Source organism: Colletotrichum jinshuiense, chromosome 9, assembly GCF_051148585.1.
Source record: "Colletotrichum jinshuiense chromosome 9, complete sequence".
Classification (NCBI taxonomy): domain Eukaryota; kingdom Fungi; phylum Ascomycota; class Sordariomycetes; order Glomerellales; family Glomerellaceae; genus Colletotrichum; species Colletotrichum jinshuiense.
The window spans coordinates 838,004-856,275 of NC_139316.1; the positions used below are offsets into that span (position 1 = coordinate 838,004).

The 18,272-nt window shown below is 53.7% G+C and overlaps 3 protein-coding genes across 3 annotated transcripts; 2 read left to right on the forward strand and 1 right to left on the reverse strand.

The window, feature by feature from the left end:
* Positions 1 to 983: 983 nt before the first annotated feature.
* Positions 984 to 4,857, forward strand: EsH8_IX_000247 (uncharacterized protein; the record flags this gene model as incomplete). Its single annotated transcript, XM_083266583.1, has 5 exons — positions 984 to 1,141; positions 1,465 to 1,503; positions 2,838 to 3,650; positions 3,714 to 3,921; positions 3,979 to 4,857. 5 exons carry the CDS (start codon positions 984 to 986, stop codon positions 4,855 to 4,857), a joined length of 2,097 nt encoding a protein of 698 aa, XP_083130148.1.
* A 2,643-nt stretch (positions 4,858 to 7,500) lies between these two features.
* Positions 7,501 to 9,318, reverse strand: EsH8_IX_000248 (uncharacterized protein; the record flags this gene model as incomplete). Its single annotated transcript, XM_083266584.1, has 4 exons — positions 7,501 to 7,686; positions 7,738 to 7,798; positions 7,851 to 9,118; positions 9,175 to 9,318. 4 exons carry the CDS (start codon positions 9,316 to 9,318, stop codon positions 7,501 to 7,503), a joined length of 1,659 nt encoding a protein of 552 aa, XP_083130149.1.
* Positions 9,319 to 12,198: 2,880 nt separating this feature from the next.
* On the forward strand, positions 12,199 to 14,121 carry EsH8_IX_000249 (Gar1/Naf1 RNA binding region-domain-containing protein; the record flags this gene model as incomplete). The annotated part of the gene is made up of 1 exon (XM_083266585.1): positions 12,199 to 14,121. The coding sequence occupies one exon, from the start codon at positions 12,199 to 12,201 to the stop codon at positions 14,119 to 14,121; it is 1,923 nt and encodes a 640-aa protein (XP_083130150.1).
* Positions 14,122 to 18,272: the final 4,151 nt, after the last annotated feature.

The following is an 18,272-nucleotide window of genomic DNA, read 5'->3' on the forward strand; positions in this document are numbered from 1 at the left end:
TTCTTCTTTTCCCCTTTATTGTTTTGTGCCTAGACTATCAGTGCTGGACTAAGAAGAGGTAAAAGCGACCTGTGTTCTGGAAGACTATGGGCTCTCTTGATGCCAAGGGGAGTGTGTGGCAAGGGAAAGCTGACGACACCCGACACAGCTATGAGGCTGGGCGAGCTTCGTTATCGCCTATCACTTAAGCTCTGCATTGGCCACGGACAAAGCCAAGGGCTGGGGGATGTTCCGAGTGGCCGGCGCTTCTACGACGGAATGGTCCGTGCCATGTCAAGATCACGGGATTTTGTCGCCCAAAATAGCTAGCGGCATGGAGCTCTCCCAGGTTGCGTCTTAGTCAAACCTCTTAGCCTCTTGTCAACGTCCGCCAAATGCTTGTCCGACTCCCTCGACATGAGCAGTGGCCCTGCCCACCGGACCTTCAAGTGTCGGTCCCTCTGCAGCTAGCTGGCTCCCGGACGGAAACAGACGACGTCGACGACTCGGGAATCCCATGCCAATGGCCACGCGTGGCGAGTTGATCCCAGGCTGGAGGTTCCCTGTCATCTGAAACACTCTCGAGGGCACCAAGACGCACCCAAGATGGTCCCATTGTTTCAAGCAGCCCGTAGGCGATGCTGAGTTGCTGACGACGCTGGAGACCGAGGCTTGCATGAAGAGATCCTGAAGCGAGCCTGGGGCTGGGTGACGATGATCGGCCGATCTTTATGGGCAAAGGTGTTCGGTCGACCGCTGCGGCAGGTAGGGCGAACTGGTTCGCCCATAAGTATGGACGAAGGCCCCCGAACGACAATCTGAAAATCGAAAGTTAGCCATCCAACAAATACCATCTTCCCAGCTGTCGACTTTGTCTGATCTGAACCTGCCCTTCGTTTTCTCCTTTAAAAAAAAAAAGGGTTTTACTTTTCTGCACTCCGTCCCACCCTCTTTGAGCACAGATCGCCAGATTTTTTACTCCCCGCAAAATCAACGGATCAAAAATGCAGCTCTCCAAGGTTCTCGCCGTCCTCTTCCCGGTTGCCGTTCTGGCGGCTCCCTTCCAGACCTTCAAGGTCCCGACCATGGACCCGAACACGGTTGCGCCGGTGGTCCCCGCCATCGAGCGACGGGTCCCCCAGACGGATGACACTTGCGACGAGTAAAGAGGGTGTTTTTGTCGCGGCGGCACCGAGCAAAGGGACGTCTAATCGTCCGACGTCTACCGCATAGACGAGTCCGCTCGTGGACTACTGCTCGGTGCCGCTGCTGATTGACCTGTGGATATGATTAGGGTACGTTGGTCTCTTATACCTACTTCCGCTTCCCATATTAGCCATTGCATGATGATTTTCGTCTACTCAACAACGCTTCAATACGAGGTTGGTTGTTGACAATGAAACTTCGCAATACTTTGGATATACTCTTTGATCGCCTTGTCGCCTTTGGTCATGATGCTTTGCACGTTGCTAACTACGATGACAGATACCCCTTTTCACAGGTCCTCACACTCGGCCTAAGTGGGTGAGACACCGGGAGGAAACCCCGGTGCCCACGGAGGGTGCGGCTCGGTGCGGCTTGGGTTCCGGGCCTCACCAGCCGCATACCTTTACTCGTCCCGGCTGGCGGAGGCTCGCTTCTTTGATGTCGCTTAGTGGAGGATTAGGAAGCAGCATGGCACTGGAAAAATTACCAAAACCAAATTATTGTACCTACCTTTGGAGGTGGCCAACCTGGCGCCCAGAAAATAGACGCGTACAGACTTCTTTCCCTCAATATTTCTCCTTTGCACCCACATTGTGTCGATAACCGCCAGGTCTTTTCGAGCGCTTCATTTTCCCACACCGATTCCTCGATCCTTTTGCTTCAAGAGACTCGTCCACCTCGATTTTTCAACTTCTTCGGCTCCAATATCACGATCCCGTTGCTATCTTCCCGCGCTCAAAACCAGCTTCTGCGCCTCTGGCGACCGATCTCGAGATACCCTTGCTTCTTGGCTATCGAGTACGCGGTAAGTTGCTTATTTCTGTGGCGGATGCTTGCTGCGCGGGAGCTGTTTCGTGCTCTTTTTCTTCCTTTTCTTCTTTTTCTTCTATCCTCTCTTTCTCTCGTCGAGGAAGGGAATGTCACGTCGAACTCAAAGATGGTCTATTCTCAACGTCTCATTGCGATGGTTGTTTCTCCTGTTTCTAGCCAGGTTACAGCCTCGACGCTTACTTTCCTGTCATACCATGTGGTGTTCTTCTTGCCGGTCAATCTGACTGGCATCAACACGCCCAATGGGGACACACCTTCCTACGGCCACCTACTTTCTTGTCCATTGGCTCTGTCCGTACCATTCTTCTGGGAAAGATAGTTTTATCATCATTGTGCCACCTTAGTCATTGCTCCTGGTTTCTTGCCCCTGTCACGATGTACAAGAAGCAGTCTCGATAGGTTGTCACAACAAGACAGTCGTATCGTCGCGGCAGCGGGCTCTTCTCTTGTTCCAGCAAAGTGTTTCTGGTTTGTTTTTTTACCTCGGGGGATTCGACACATAGAGGCTCTGTGGTCTCCCTGCTTCGGTGTTATCGTCACATACCATTCTCATCTGTCGTTGTTTGGTTATCTATATTCATCCCTTCGTTGGGTTGTTATTTTATCACTTTAAACAACCGCCACAGTTGACTTTTATCTTTCTTCTGGTGATCGACCGTCTTCTCTATCGCGATTTATCGTTCGCCTCCATTGTCGCCATGTAGTCCCAATACTAATACGTCATGGTTACAGATGACAACAATAACTTTGATACCGGCGAGGACGACGGTACTCAACGGATACATCTTGCCCTCTGACTTCCACGATCCTTTTCTCTGCAGCAAAATCCTGGATGTCACGCCTGATGGCCGGCCGGAGCAGGTGCGGGTCCTTGTCCGAGAGGACCGAACCGTTGTCCCACCTCGGCTCCGTATCCAAATCCTGCCCCACCCACACTGGCAGCTATGGTCCGTGCACGTCGATGGGCAAAGCTGGCATGCTGCGGACGCAGCACCTGCACCGTTTGTGCACCCCACCGCGTCCTTGCTACCCATTTACTTTGGCGTTTTGCAGTATTTGAACCGCGAGATCTCGGATGCGACGCGCCTGCAGGTTGAACTTCTGCAACCCAACCAAGTCCTCGACCTACCCCTCGAGGGAGACAAGGTTTTCTACGAGGAATACGAGTGGTTTTCGATCCCCAGCAACCCAGCTTTATGGTCAATCGAGGAGGTCCGAGACGGCGACGACGACACTACCCAAGGTAGCAGCAGCACGAACGACGAGGGTGACGAGGGTCGTGATCACGACAACGACGACGACTACGCTGACTCCGACGAGACGCTGAAGGATTCTTCTGACGAGGACGGTTCTGACGGGGACTTCGACTCCGACGGCGACTACATAATGGCTCCTTCCGGCCCCAAGACCCAGCAAACTGTTGCAGCCATGGACAATTCAACGCCCGCGCCTGCCACCGAGCCCGTGATGCCAAAGGGACCTCACCCTGGGCACACCCAGGTGTCATGCCAGTATACCAACGAGCAGCGATTACGCCGCATGCTGAGAGACAACAAGAGCGATCCAGCTAGGGAGGACAGCTACCGTCTCCAGGGAGTGCAGCTCATCGATAATGTCCGAAACGTGCTCCATGTGTATGTCGAACCCAACTGCCCTCCGAGCTCCTCTAGCAATAATGCTAACAGATTTTTACATAGCCCCATCAAGACATTCGACACCGCCTGTGTCTACTACCACTGGTTCAGACTCTCGTTCCGCGACGCCGAGTACAATTACCAAGATGCCGCCATGGCTGCGCTCTTCCTTGCCTGCAAGGTCGAAGATACCATCAAAAAGTCCAAGGAGATCCTGTGCGCTGCGTACAATATTAAGAATCCCGAACACCCCACAACTCAGGATGACAAGGTGCGTGGCTTTGCTCCCTGCGTTTCTTGCCTAGCTGAGAAACTGACACCATAACAGATGTTTGAACACTCTTCGAAGATTATCATTGGTTTGGAGCGCCTCGTTCTCGAGACTGTTGGCTTCGACTTCCGTTGCCGCTACCCCCAGTCTGCATTGCTCAAGGTTACGAAGAAGATCATGGGTCCCCACTCCAAGGACATTTTCGCTACCGCTATGGAGATGAGTGTCGACTTGTACAAGACCTTCGCTCCCATCAAGCAGACGACGTTTGCCATGGCTCTGGGGTTGCTCGAGCTCACTGCCCGGCTCACCGGCGAGGGCGTGGACAAGATTGAGAAGGTCAACTTTGCCGACTACCACACAACCCGCCAGAATGTCGTGGAGACTGTGCTGGACCTACTCGATCTCTATACTCAGCACCTCAAGTCCACCAAGCTTGGCAACAGGTTCGACCTGAACAAGTTCATCGAGGTCAAGATTATCATTAACAATGAAGTCGACAACACCCCGGGCCTGGTGCGATACGCTCACTGGTGCAACAACTGCGACGGCGGCGAGGACGAGAACCTTTCCAACGGCACCTCTGTTCTCAAGAACATCTCGTTCTTTGGTAGCAACAGCGCTAAGCGCAATGGACGCAACCAGGATGGCACGATGCGCTTTGTCTTCGACCCGGAGCAGGCCCGCCGCGAGCGGCAGGAGGTTGAGCCGTACTTCCACGACGAGTATGAGGAGTACGAAGTTGAGGTCGAAGTCCCCGCCGAGCCTGAGCGGCAGAACCACAACAACAGCAACAATAATAACAATAACAACAACAATAACAACAACCACCGCGACAAGAGACACGATGGCGGCGGATGGGGCGGCCCGAACCACCACCGTCGCAACAATCATCATGATCGTCGCAAGGGTGGCGGTCACCGTGGTTTCTACTGAATTGCTTCTACTATCTTGCTTTTGCCTTGTTCCTACTCTGAACCCGGCCATCACCTCTCTTCGGCTTTTGTGATATGGTACAAAGGATATGGAAGGGGAGGGAATTTTGTCCGAGTTGTCTGGCGTTGACGGTAGATACCCCATGGGAAAACTGGAATGTTTTCGGGAAGAACTATTTTTGCTTTGGTGGTTTAGCAGCCCACCCCCCACCTGTACAATTGTCTGGATCTGAAATCAGACTGCAATGCCTGTGTAGAGAGATTAGGAACCAGAGACCTGACATTTTTGACCTCGGGCCGTTTGCTCTGCGAATGCAAGTGCCGAACCATGACCATACAAATTGTCCGCATCCTGCATATTCTGGGCAGTTGTGGTGTGTTGGCTTCTGCCAGCTCTGCCAGTCTGTTGCAAGCTTGCCATCTCTAAATTGAGGCCCTAGATAAGCAACAACTCATTATGTCAACTGAAAGAGGCTCCCTTGACCAGGTTAGGCCTCACCGGCGAACTGCCATGGCCGATTCTAGATCAATGAGGCTCAATTGAATGCAAGGTGGACGTTCGTCATCGGTTTTTTTTCAACTGTGACTGGTGGACTCATGTTTGGGGACTGCTGACTGGCTTGCTGAGCTGGACATGCATGAACTCGGCATACCATACGGCAACTGCGGTGTGGCCTCATAGCCCGTTCTGGATGCCGTAACACGCTGTTTTGTGGTTGCACAACTGAAATATTTTACTCTGCATGACGTCGACCCTGCCGCTCAACACCGCCTATTGGGTGACACGGCTGCACAAACGATCCTCCGTGTCGTTCGCCTCACTTTGTTTCGCGCGTTCAAATATAAGAAAGATGCTTTTCCTTTCGTTTCGTTTGAACTTGGGATTAGAGTCTTGATAGCAAGTAGCCTCACCCGAATAGCACTTTATTATAACCAAAGCGAGATAGCCTCCAGGGGACGTTTGTAAGTGTAACATTTCCATTCGCCTAGACACTGCAGCCAAAACCATGTCCCAAAATCTAACCAACTCTATCGACAGTGATGGCTCTGGAGAGAGTCTGCCCCTGCACGTATCTTCCCTAGAGCTCCCTTCGTAGGTTTCTCCTCACCTCGCCATTTAATATGTTGCAATTAGATGTGATCTTAGTTCCAATAATTCTTCTTACAGTACGTCCAGCTCAGCCTTTTTTCTGCCGTCAGATGGTCTAGGCCTTCAGTCTCTCGACCATGCATACCCCTTGACTCCGGGGGCCTCGCTTTTCGCAACAGGCTTCCACCTCAGCCCATCGAGTTGTTCAAATCAACACGATTGGGATATCTTGGGGGCACAATACTGTCCATTTTGTAGAGGAATTCCGGGTATCGGCTGCAATTGTCATTGTGGATCTCCTCAAAACGAGGGCGTATTGTTCGACGCAGAGCCTTCAGTCTCTTCCAGCAATGACAGTCTCTCGGAAGGGACCTATCATTACGAAGGTCATTTCGCTAGCGTTCCATACCCCATCGACAACTACATCGGTGACTTGGACTCTGGGGTCTTCTTTGACCTCACACAGAAATCTCCACAGCGACCCAAGCTATCCTACTGTGATTCGAGTTCGGCCAGTAACACGGGGTCATTACTAGAGCCTATAGGTATGTTATATTTTGTCAAAAGAAGGTATTTTCAACAGCACTAGTCTAATATTTTTGTCAGCCCAACGTCCAATCCTCTCTACTACTGATGCACAGGTATCCTTTAAAGTCGACTACGACGACGAGATAACGATGCCGCGTCGTTTTACTGATAGGTCTCTCCAGTCGTCGTCCTTCTCAGCTGCCGAGATTGGGCGGCTCAAGACCAAGTCTGATACGAATCGATCATCTAGTTCTGGCGAATGCCCTTTCTGTGATCGATTTCGTGGAGATGCGAGTGGCCTCAGGTTTTTCTCGCCCGGGCATAATTTGATATTACTTAAAAACTAACGTCGTACAGGGAACACTTGCGGTGTCATACACGAAGACACCCCTGTGGAGAACCTGGTTGTCCTCAACGCTTCAGCACTTCTAGAGACCTTGTACGCCACCACAGATCGGTACATCAGCAAGTGATATTGTTTTGTGATGTTTGTCCGGCTCAGTTTCTTGGAAGTCGTGCGGATAACTTGAAGAGACATAAGAGAACGAAGCATCATCAGAAGCCATGATTGTCGCAGCGATTCCATACCCCAAGCAGCTATAATTTACCCCGTGTGGGTTGGGCTTTTGGGGTGTTGGCCTCGTTTAACGAGGAATAGAACTTTCGGGGGTAAGTATCTCCTGCAGGTTGCCATATAAACCGACACACATTCTGGTCTACAGGTGCTGTTTTCTGATATACTATTAGAACACATTTCACGATTTGGGTAGGAGGACGCATGTGCGAAAGAGACTTGATGTCTAACATAGAAGTTAGATGTTGATGACTGGCCTGGAATTGAGATTTTTTGTCTTGTCTGCCTTTTGTTCCTCACATTGGTCGATCCGCCTGTTGTAAGAGTCCGACCACCCGAAATAGGACAAAAACTTTGCGAGAAACATCCTCGAGTTCAGCATATAAGAACTTTCCAAACGGTCGCTCGCCTATTCAAAAGCTCATTGGTTCTGGCAAGCGGTCATCATTGTTCTAGTACAGGCTGCGGAGATCCGATAGACCTGCTGCCTCAAGGTTCTCCTGAATTGTTCCGTTCAACTGAATATTGAACGGCCCAACTCCGGCTGGGCAATAGTGCTCCTGGCCGCACATCGTATCTTGGAAGTAGGTTTTGAGGGTGCCGTAAGCACACAAGTTGTTGGTTGCCGAAAGTCCATGCTGAGGCAATATTAGTATTCATGTTACAGAGACGTTGAGACCGGAACTTACACCCATGCTATCAACAATGAGCGTGCGAGCGTTAGTATACTTGGGGGCGTTTGCAATAGTGCTGTTCATTTTGTTAGCAAATACGATAAACACAGACATAAAAGCCACCTTACTTGTCGATTGGGGTGGTGGGATCAAACGTGTTGCTAACGAACAGAATCGGGTGGGCGGTGTTGCCTCCATATGGTCCTCGGAACACGTCGTTGGAGGCAATCGGCCATCCAAGGCATCCCAGCATCGACCTGGCCCAGACTTCTCCGACGATACTCTGGTCTTGAAGCTCACGGATAAGAGGCTGGATGTCTTCCAGTGACTTCCCGTACCACTTGTTGCTCTGGTCGGAGCACATGACGCCAAGAGTCTCTTCGGGGTCCACGTATCCACCCATGTTCGGGTCGCCATAGATTGCCTGAGCCTGCTCTGTCCAAGTACTGAGATTACCCGACGCAAGTGCTTCTTCCAAAGAAACGAGAACCTTGGCATAGACTCCGAACTGCAACAACGGCGAAACGACTGCAGTGAGGGTGCCGACTTTCAAGTTCAGAAGAGCGTCAGCGATCTCCGTGGCATTCGCCCACCCCTCAGTCTCCGCCCTACGGGCATCAAGCTGCACAAACGAAGCGTTCCACCGCTCAAAGATGTCTTTGGCTGTGTTTCCTGTGTAGTAGGGGCAAGAGCTCAGTCCTGCGGCATGACAGTACACGAAGAAGGACCCCAAGACGCCATCAAGATGGTTAATGCTGTGCCCAGTGAAGTTTGCCTGGAATGCATCCGGACTAACCACACCATCAACAACGAAGTGGCCAACTCTATCGGGAAACATGGATGCAAAGGTCTGCCCAAGGAAGGTACCGTAGCTGAGGCCGTAGTAGTTCAGCTGGCTGGAGTTGAGCGCCGTGCGGGCGCCATCAGAGCTGGCGGCGAAGGAGTCGACAATGCTGATCATGTCGCGCGCCGTGGTTGCGGTAGACATGTGCGGGCCGGCTTCAGTGTCAGCGCCCGCCTGGGCCTGGCATTGCACGCCAAGCTCCCGGCCGTACACGATGTACTGGTTGTAGTAGTCATCGATTACCCGGGGGGCATCTCGGCGGGATAGAGCCTCGCTCTGGCGCGTGGCGATGCCTGCGGAACAGCTTGGCTTCGGCTCGCTGAGCCCGACGCCACGACAGTCAAAGCCTATGATGTCGTAATTGGAGCCGGCCACAGATTGCAACAAGGCAGCGTTGCCGCGGGCCATGTCGAGACCGGAGGCGCCAGGGCCTCCCGGGTTGATGAGAATCATGCCCCGATACGGACCATCTGAAGAGTTGGATACTGCGGCATACTTGATTAAAGGGACGGAAGCTCTCCCCAGATCAGGGTTACTATAGTCCAGAGGTACCTAGTTATGTAAGGTCAGCAATCGATGAAGAGTAGTATTGTGGTGAGTTGACTTACATCGAGCTTGGCACAGTAGAACTGGCCCTCACAAGGACACCAGGTGAGGTCCGCAGACGCGGTGATTGAATCGAAAGTACATTGCTGGGCACTTACTGCTCCAGCACCTAGAAGTATCGCCGCGATAAGTTTTCGGGATGCCATTGTGATTGAAACGAGTGACTTGAAAGATTGTGTCTTAGAACAAAACGAGTGACAGGTGCTGAACAGCGTGGCCGATTGAATGAGTCTATCGAGGAACTTTCCAAACAAGTCTGGCAACTGATGTTGTCTTTAATGCTTCTTGTCGCATTTTCTATGCTATTTTATTACATCATGTTTCAATGAAGTTTGGTCGAGTGATGGTTTAGCAGGTTTTAGATTGCGTTCCCAGTAGGATCATGATGCTGGCGGCTATCCCTTGCAAAACAATCATTCACTCCACGAGTCCACGCTCCAGGTGTTTCTTCCCCCACCTCTCCCTTCTACGCCCTGAATTGAAATTCTAGGCTGTAGAAGCATATACATCATCGGGTCTGAATCTAGATGCCGGAATCGAAAGATGCCGGAAAGGAGATTAGAAAAAGAGGCTATGCTTACCGTGCATGTCGCTTAAACAAGTCTATTAATAGCTTCACGCGCAACCCAGTTAGGAAGATACACCTGCAAACCAAGCCAGATAACGTTAAGCTTGTCTCCATTCTTCCCACAGTGGATGGCACGGGTGATAGGCAGCAGGTGGAATTTCTCTGAAAAGGGCGCCGGAAGACTGACCCGGCGAATGTCATGGCAAATAGCCTGCTGTTGGTTCATGGGTACATCTGGCATAGCCACGATTTTTGATATGGATTGAAATACGAGACTTCCTGGTGTTGTTGTTAATCCTCATTGGCTTTCGGACAAAACTGAGGTCTTTTGACGACTATTCTGGAGGCTCCGCAGCTGAGAAGAGTCTTGCTAATGCACTGTGATTCTGAATGAAGGGGGTTGCACCGCTGTCTTGTCACATTTCGACGCGTAATGCTATCGAAACAGTCATGTTGAATCCCATTTCTATGTCTTCTAGATGCCACATGCGCCAGAAACTATTGGTGACTGTTCAAAGGCCCGAACTGCGGCAGCTGTCATATAAGTGGAGTGAACGCGGGGCCAATTCTGGCTCATCTACACGATCAGGCCCTTGGCATCTGGGACGCTACCAACGGTATGAGGATAACTATGGTAACTAGCGCAATTGAATAATTAGAAGAAGTTGTGTATGCAAGTGAATGTTCTGTTAAGCTTCTTCAGGCTGCCTCCCGCGCACCTCTGCTGATATTTCACGTAAAGGTTTTGAGCTATGCTGGGCCCCCAAGAATATCAATCTTGTTGACTTGAAAAATGACGCTTGAGTATTGGTTTTCTAGCCTTATTTCAGTATGGAACTATAAGTGTTCTTGCTCTTACCCGCCGTCTCGTCTAGTCCGTGACGTCCACTTCATCAAGGGGGCCAAATGTATGTGCCGTTGATTGGGTAGGTTGATTACTGTCGGATTAGGAAGGATCATAATGGGCTGAGTGACCACATGGAGGCCAATGATACATTGGCCTCATGAGATCTCTAGCTGCCCTTACCAAATGAAGTTAATCTTCCAAAGCCCCCTGGAAAGCCCTTGCTCAATGCTGGTCATACTATGGGCGAAGCCGGATCTCCCAACATCCGGATCGATGGGTACGCGTCAAGTAGTTGGAAAGGCAGGGATCATATCCGAAAGTCTGGACTAATAAAAAAACACATGCAAGAGTTCTAAAGACGGCTGAAGGAAGAACATGCCCGGAGTATCAAGTTGCCTCGGAGGAGTCGAAAGCGGAAAGATACCACCGAAGGTGATTAAGACATAGCCTCGTTGCTTCATGCGTCTTGGAGCATATACGAGACGGTCAAGGAGGTGATTATAATTTAAATAAACGCCTGATAAGAACGCAATACCTTGGGCTTGGTTGGAAATACACCAGTTGTCAATGGTTACCTCCATAGATAGCCTATCTCTTGGGGTGCCTTGCACCTGTGTAAGAGTGATTCAAGCATGGAGATTAAAAGCCCAAGAGAGGACCAAGAACTCAGATTTCCGGTATCGGAAAACAAAGTCAAGCTATGAGACGGTGTATTGATGCTGCAGACGCATTGTCAATGTTTACGAGACCTCGGGATCAGACCACGAGGACCCAAGAATATATAAAGCTGGATGCAAGCATAAAGTGACGTTCTTCTAGTTCGGCTCTTGGTTTTTAATATGCAGACATTTGATAACAGGATTCGGATTGTCATTTGGAGATATGGACATGTTTGGGAAGAAGAAGGGAGGTTCCTGAAACACATAACTTAGGCAATCACCACCTTTCATACTAACCAAAAGACTGCTCGATACTACATGTACTAAAAAAGGAGGCAATGTTGCCAATATTCCGTCTTAGGATAGGGAAGTTAAATACATTTAACAGCGAGTTTGTTCCAGAAAGTCCCGTCCCATGGGCGTGTGAGTTCAAATCTCACGGCTGTTAGCAAAGACCCCGCATCGCAACACCAGAGGCTGGTAAGCGCTTGTAGGAGTTTTCGTAGGTTCGTCTCTCTCTCTCTCTCTCTCTCTGAATGAGAGCGGGGAGTTTGGAGTCTGTCTACATTCTTGAATAAATTATTTGATCGTTGGTTGGTCTCTGGCGATAATCGCGGTAGGTGGTGTGCTGTAAGTATGGGAAGATGCGTGTTAGTCAAAGGTGACCACTTTTGGATGAAGGTGAGTACGGTGAAGGCCCGGTGAAAGTGGGGGCTGAAACTTTAGCATCAGAAAAATGACGGCGATAAGACGGCTGCCCCAGTTGCTGCCCCGCTAAAATTTTCTTATCGACGCCCTGGATTTCTTTCGCGCCGGGTCTCGAGATCCGTTTGTTTCTGCTGCCCGTGGTTCGAGAACTTTTTTTCCCCTTCCACAGTTCAATTCGAAGGCCAGAAAGCGACATATTTTCAAATAAGAGGCGATCGATTATTCAACAGTATACGCCGCAAATATGTCTGGCTTCCAGATCCCCGGCCTGGGTTTTGCCAAACCCAACGAGACCCTGCCGCCTCTGCCCGCCGACGTTCTCGCGGCAGCGGCGAGCTTCGAAGGTGTCGACACCAGCAACAGTGCCGCCGAGCAAAAGCAGGAGCAAAAGCAAGATCAGAGCCAAGACGTCCAGATGGGAGAGAACGCCGCACCCGAAGCGCAGCCTGCTCCCGCGCCCGAGGCGCAATCCGGCGCTGCGCCAGAGCAGGCGCAGTCCCACGAGCCGGAGCCGATGAACGTTGACGATGCCACCGAGCACCCCTCCCTGACCGACGCTCTCGAGGCCATGATCAGCGGACTCGACCACACACCCCCAGCTCAGCCGGCCGCCCCTGCCCAGGAGGCCCCGGCAGCTCAGGAGGCCTCGGCGCCCCAACCAGCCCAAGACGCCCCGACAGAGGAGGCCAACGGCGAGGGCGAGCACCCAGAGTGGGAGGTCGACTCCTCCCCCTACGAGTCCTCGTCTGAATCGAGCAGCGACGACTCCTCATCCGACGAAGAGTCAGAGGCGGGAGGCTACCAGTTGCTTGGGGTGGAGGAGACGGCGCGCATGCTGATGGAGATGGAGGGCGGCTCGGACGACGAGAACGACAACGCCGGCAAGAGCGGCGGCTCGGGACAGCTCCGGACGAAGAACGAGGTGGCGGTGGAGAACATCCCCAAGCCCGACGTCACGCTGACGGCGGACGACAAGATCGAGGAGCTGGGTCTCATCGACCAGATCGTGGAGAACATCATGGTGGTCAAGGCCTTCACGCCGGGCGAGTACCAGGTCCTGGACTCGGGCTCCGTCCTGTGCACGGCGGACCGCAAGGTCTTTGGCGTGGTGTGGGAGACGATCGGCAAGGTGCTGCAGCCCATGTACACCGTCATGCTGTCGACGGCCGAGGAGATCAAGGAGGCCGGCCTGGAGGTTGGCACCAAGGTGTACTACCCCGCCGCGCACGCGACGTTTGTCTTCACGCAGCCGCTGAAGAGCCTGAAGGGCTCCGACGCCAGCAACATCCACGACGAGGAGGTCGCCGAGGACGAGATGGAGTTCTCGGACGACGAGAAGGAGGCGGAGCACAAGAGGCAGAACAAGCAGAAGAAAAAGGAGGCGAGGTTCGGAAAGGCCGGCGGCGAGGGGAGGGCGAGGGGAGGCAGGGAGCCGCACCCGCTGCGCAACGAGGTCAGCGCCGCCGCGCCGCCTTCCGCGGACGGTGGCCTCAACTACGACGACGACGACGATGGTCCGTACAAGCCGCTCGCCCGCCCCCCCGGCTTTGGCCAGGTCCCGCCGACCCAGCAGAGCTTTACCACGGAGCCCGAGCCCGGCAGGTTCGGCGGCCGCAGAGGTGGACGCGGCGACTTCAGGGGACGGGGTGACAGAGGCAGAGGCGGCCGTGGCCGTGGAAGGGGCGGTTTCGGACAGCGCGGGGACCACAGAGACGGACACTCAATGCCCCAACAAGGGCACCGACATCACTCATCACAGCAAGAGGCCGGCCACCAAGCGCCTCAAGGACAATGGGGTGGAAACGGCTTCCAGGCTCCCCAGCAGAACTACAACCCGCAGCAGCAGCAATCCGCGCCCGCGCCCACTGCCCCGACATTCAACTTCCCGTTCCCCGGTATGCCCGCGCAAGCCGGACAGCAGGGCTTCCCTGCCGTACCGCCGCCGCCGCCGGGCTGGCCGGCGCCGAACGGCCAGGCGGGCCAGAACCCTCAGGGGGCCTACATCAACCCGGCCTTCTTTGCGGCGTTGCTCGGCCAGATGCAGCAGAGCCAGGCACAGGGCGGACAGCAGCAGCCGCAGCAGCAGCAGCAACAACAACAACAACCACAACAGCAACCGCCTCAGCAGCCACCGCATCAGTGGGGCGCTCAGCCTCCTCCGCGGTAAATTGGACGAAAAGGTGAGGCTTGGATGGGCCTGTGCGAGATGGACTTCACGAGAGATTTGGAGGGGGCGACAAGCTCGACGCGCCGAGATGAGCTCTATCGCTTCCAGGGCGCGACGAGCAACGCGCGTGTTGGGACTATTGGCAGCGACGCCGACACCACGACAGCTGAACAACGAGGGGACGGCCTTAAGATGAGAGCTGCCCCGTTCGCGCAAATGAGGCCAGGGGCATGCGATTGTGTCGGGTGGCTTGCCCTAGCTGCTTGATTTCACCATATTGGTCTAGATTGGCGGTGGAGGTTAAATACAAAGACCAAAGAAGCCTTTTTTTTAAAGAAAAAAAGCTGGCGGCGGCCCATTGTACTATATTAATTAGACTCGAGACGCAATAACGCGGAAAAGGGGGCGGACACAGAAAAAAACTAGACTCGGCGGCGGAATAGAACGAAATGAGGTTTTTGGTATTAGAGTTGAGAGCAGCATGCCGGCTATGGCGGACGGCTGAGGCTTGTTCTAAACAGTGACGCTTGACTCCACGGGGAACTGAAGCTCTAAAAATGTCGTGTTTCACCATTCATGGCATTCATGATGGTTTGTTCGACTTGCCGAATGCCATCACATCGTTTCCTCCAGTACCCTCGGCATCTTGCACGAGCCAAGCAACCGGACGAGCCCGGAGATCGTCGGTCCTTGTCTCAGTGTGATTTTCCCAAAGGACTGGGGCAAGACAAACCCGCCAAGATAATTCCGATGGCCTTCTGATCGGGGAGTGAGGGTTGACGGGGATGGGGGACTTTTGTTATTACCTATGGTCCGACGAGAAATGAGCAGAGACTTTGGACTTTGGGGGCAGATCTACATCGCCGGGGCCGGGAGGCCGGCTCTTGAATTTTTTCCCCCTTCCTTTGGTCGCGCACAGCTTGGCCGACCACCCCCTACGTAATCGTGTTCACCAGCCAATGCGACTTTTCGCCCATGTGCCAGGGAGGGAATGCGAGGTGCAAAAAATGCGACGTGGGCTGGCGCGGCCGATATCCACAGGGCCCCATCGGCAATGTAAGTGTTAGTTTGCGATTGTTGATGTTGTTGGTTACCTGCGGGTGTGCTTGTGTGCGCGTGTGTGTGTTTTTCTACGATTTTTGTTGTTATTCGTCGTTCGGTACCGTCTCATCCGGGTCTTTTCCTTTAAATTGGCCTCGTAGGTTTTTTTATGCTGGAGGGCGAAGGGTTCCGCGTATTTTTGCATGGATGTTGATGCCATGGGCTGTGGAGGAGGAGCGTAGGTCATCTCGGGAGTGGGGACTGGGAGGAGTTTGGGTGCCTGGTACCGGAGCCCTTGGCAGTGGCACCCGTCGGGTCATGCTTGGCTGGGGAGGGCAGATCATGGCATGGGGGGTGGAGGGGGGGGAAGACGAGGACGGCACGGGCAGGCGGACCGGCGGTTTCAGAAAGTTTCTCAATCTCAGAGACGGCTCGACGGCGCCGTTGCACGCTTACCGTGGGGACTAAGGCCCGTTCAAGTTTCTTGTTTCTGAAGCCTTTTGTTTTTGAGACTTTCTCCGACGCACAGCGGGAGGCCTAAAGGCATGGAAAAGCAACGAGAAAGGAGACGGCGTGTTGCTTGGTGCTTGTCAGGCGCAGCAGGCACACCGACTTCTGGGGGAGCGGTAGAGCGCGCTCGTGGAAGGCGATGAGAACAGCAGTAGCACAACGTGGGCTGACATGTCTCGGATCCTCGCCCAAAGGAAGGTAGGCAAGCAGCCAAGCGAACGCAGGGCACACTGACTGTCTCGAGGCTCGGGGAGAGTCGAGCGAGGGATGCGGGATTTCCGGTATGGGAACAAGAGATAGTGGCTCGTGTACTGCAGAGCACAGGGGACGGCGGGATGGCATATCCAGTTTTTAAGGACTAAACGGCTTTCCCTGGAAGGCTCGGGGGAACACACTGTGTTGGCAGCGTCGACGTCAACCGCGACATGTGTCTAATGAGGGTGGCAGAGAGCACTGGCTCCTATCAAACCTTGGACAGTGCCGGGCCGAATGGTGAGATGATGATGGGCAGCTCAGGCTCCCCACGGCAGACGCCCAACCAGGCTGAAGGTGGAGGGGGGATGCGACGGCGAACGGCGCGACGACGACACACCATGGGATGCTATTTTGATGGATTGCCATGTGTTATTCCTGCCCTTTTCACTCCTGAGGCGCTGGGCGGTCGCCGATGTGCTGGCCTGCAGAAGCACAGCAGGCTTCCCGCCCTTCTCGAAGGGATCGCCTTGCAGGCGATGTGTTTATACGCTACCTCGTAGAGATAGAGACAAGAACAAGGTTACGAACCATGGTAGGTTCAAAGCGGCAGCTGACTGGACGAGACGAGACGGCGCAGAGGGAAAGGGGAAAAGGGCGCTTGTGGTGTTCAGGGCGACTACCAAGTGACTGGTTGGTGGTGGTGGTGGTGGTGGCGACGAGGAGCACGAACCAGGGGGAGGGGTGTTGAAGTTGGGGGCGGCTTGTAAGAGCTCGGGTGCTCGGGGCAAGCAAAACGCGCTCTTTTTGCCCGCGGGGGATAATGTGATTGGACGACAAGGACGAGAACCCCGAGCAAACAATTTCGTTTATTCTGTGGGATGTGCCCGGCTGGGTCATATCGCAGGCCAATCACATGGCGGCCGTACCTGACAGCATAGCGCTGGGAGGCCCCTGCCTTAGCGCGGCCTGTGCATGGCGCTGATGAAGATGGGCGCTGCCGGCGTGGTGGTGTGGGTTGTATTATTTGGGCTCGGGGGCGCGGGCTTGGAGGAGGGCAACTGCGCGAATTGTGAAGAGGGCGTCGGTCGGGCGCCCCAAGGCCGTGTTTGTGCAGACAAGATATGAATAGATGAAACCACAGGGCGGGGAGGGAGACCGGGTTGTGGTGAGGGGACGATGCTTTTGCTGCGGTTGCACTGGCATCTAGGGGACACGGCGGTGGGTTGCAAGAGCGGTGCAGCTATCGTGAGATGTTTGGTTTGCCATGAAGGACAATACGAGGCAGGGAGAGGGACAAACGGGGTACGTACACAGTAGTAAGTAGAACGAGAGTGAGAGCGACAGTGAGAGAAGGAGAGAGAGAGTGAGTGAGTGAGTGAGAGAGCACCCCAGAAACAGGCCGGGTGGTGAAACGCTGACTCGCTGGTGTGGCTTTGGATCAGATGCATTGTCGAATGACCGTTGGAGCCGTTGCCGTTGTCCGCTGTCGCACCCATTCCAGTCCCTACATTGTACCTTACATTGTACCCTACCTTACATTGTATAGAGTGCCACTATGCATGCCCATGGCATTGTCCAAAATTGTGCAGACCATGGCCCGAGCGAAGCAGATAACAACCACTTTCCATCACCCCCCGGACCGGACGACACCACCAAGGCAGAGACTGCACCGCACGGCCGCGTTTGCCCATGGCACGCACACACGCCAGTCCATTTTCTGATGTCCAGTCCCTCACGGTCCTCGTCACACTTACACTACTCCAGCGGACTGCGATGGCGACAGGGCGGCAGGGCGACAGGACGATCCTTCAAGTCGCTCCTAAGGTCCCAAATCCACATGGGCGAGTCGCAGCGCGCTTTGGTGCAGGGGTCCCCGTCCTACTGCTACCCCGGTCGTCCAAACCCTTCCCACCCGTCCAACGTTGCTTGGGGCCCTTGCCCATCGTCCAGGATGCGCCTTGACTACGTGCAACCTCCATGTCCCCGGTTCCCTTCTTTTCACTGCCCATTCCCACCTTTCCGTCCCTCTTCTTCCATCCCATCCCCATCCCATCCCGTCCGAACTGCACACTCATTGGGACTGACTGCACCATCAGAGACTGGGTCGTCTTCGCTCTCTCCCTCGCAGCTCCCAGCCAGAGTAGAGTCCACCTCGTGTGTGTGCAGCTTCATCCGCTCCTTCCCAACGACACACAACCACGACAAGTTGCTGACTTTTGCCCTTGTCCATGACTGTGAGCTGGTAATGAGATCTTGAATTTCTCACCTCACCAATCTCCTCACTTCACTCTCGTTCCGGGCCCAGCGCCGCTTTACATTCATTCATCCATATCGTACACGTACACCCACACACACGACCGGCTCACGAAACACACACACGCCTCACCTCAGTCATTCACAAGTTC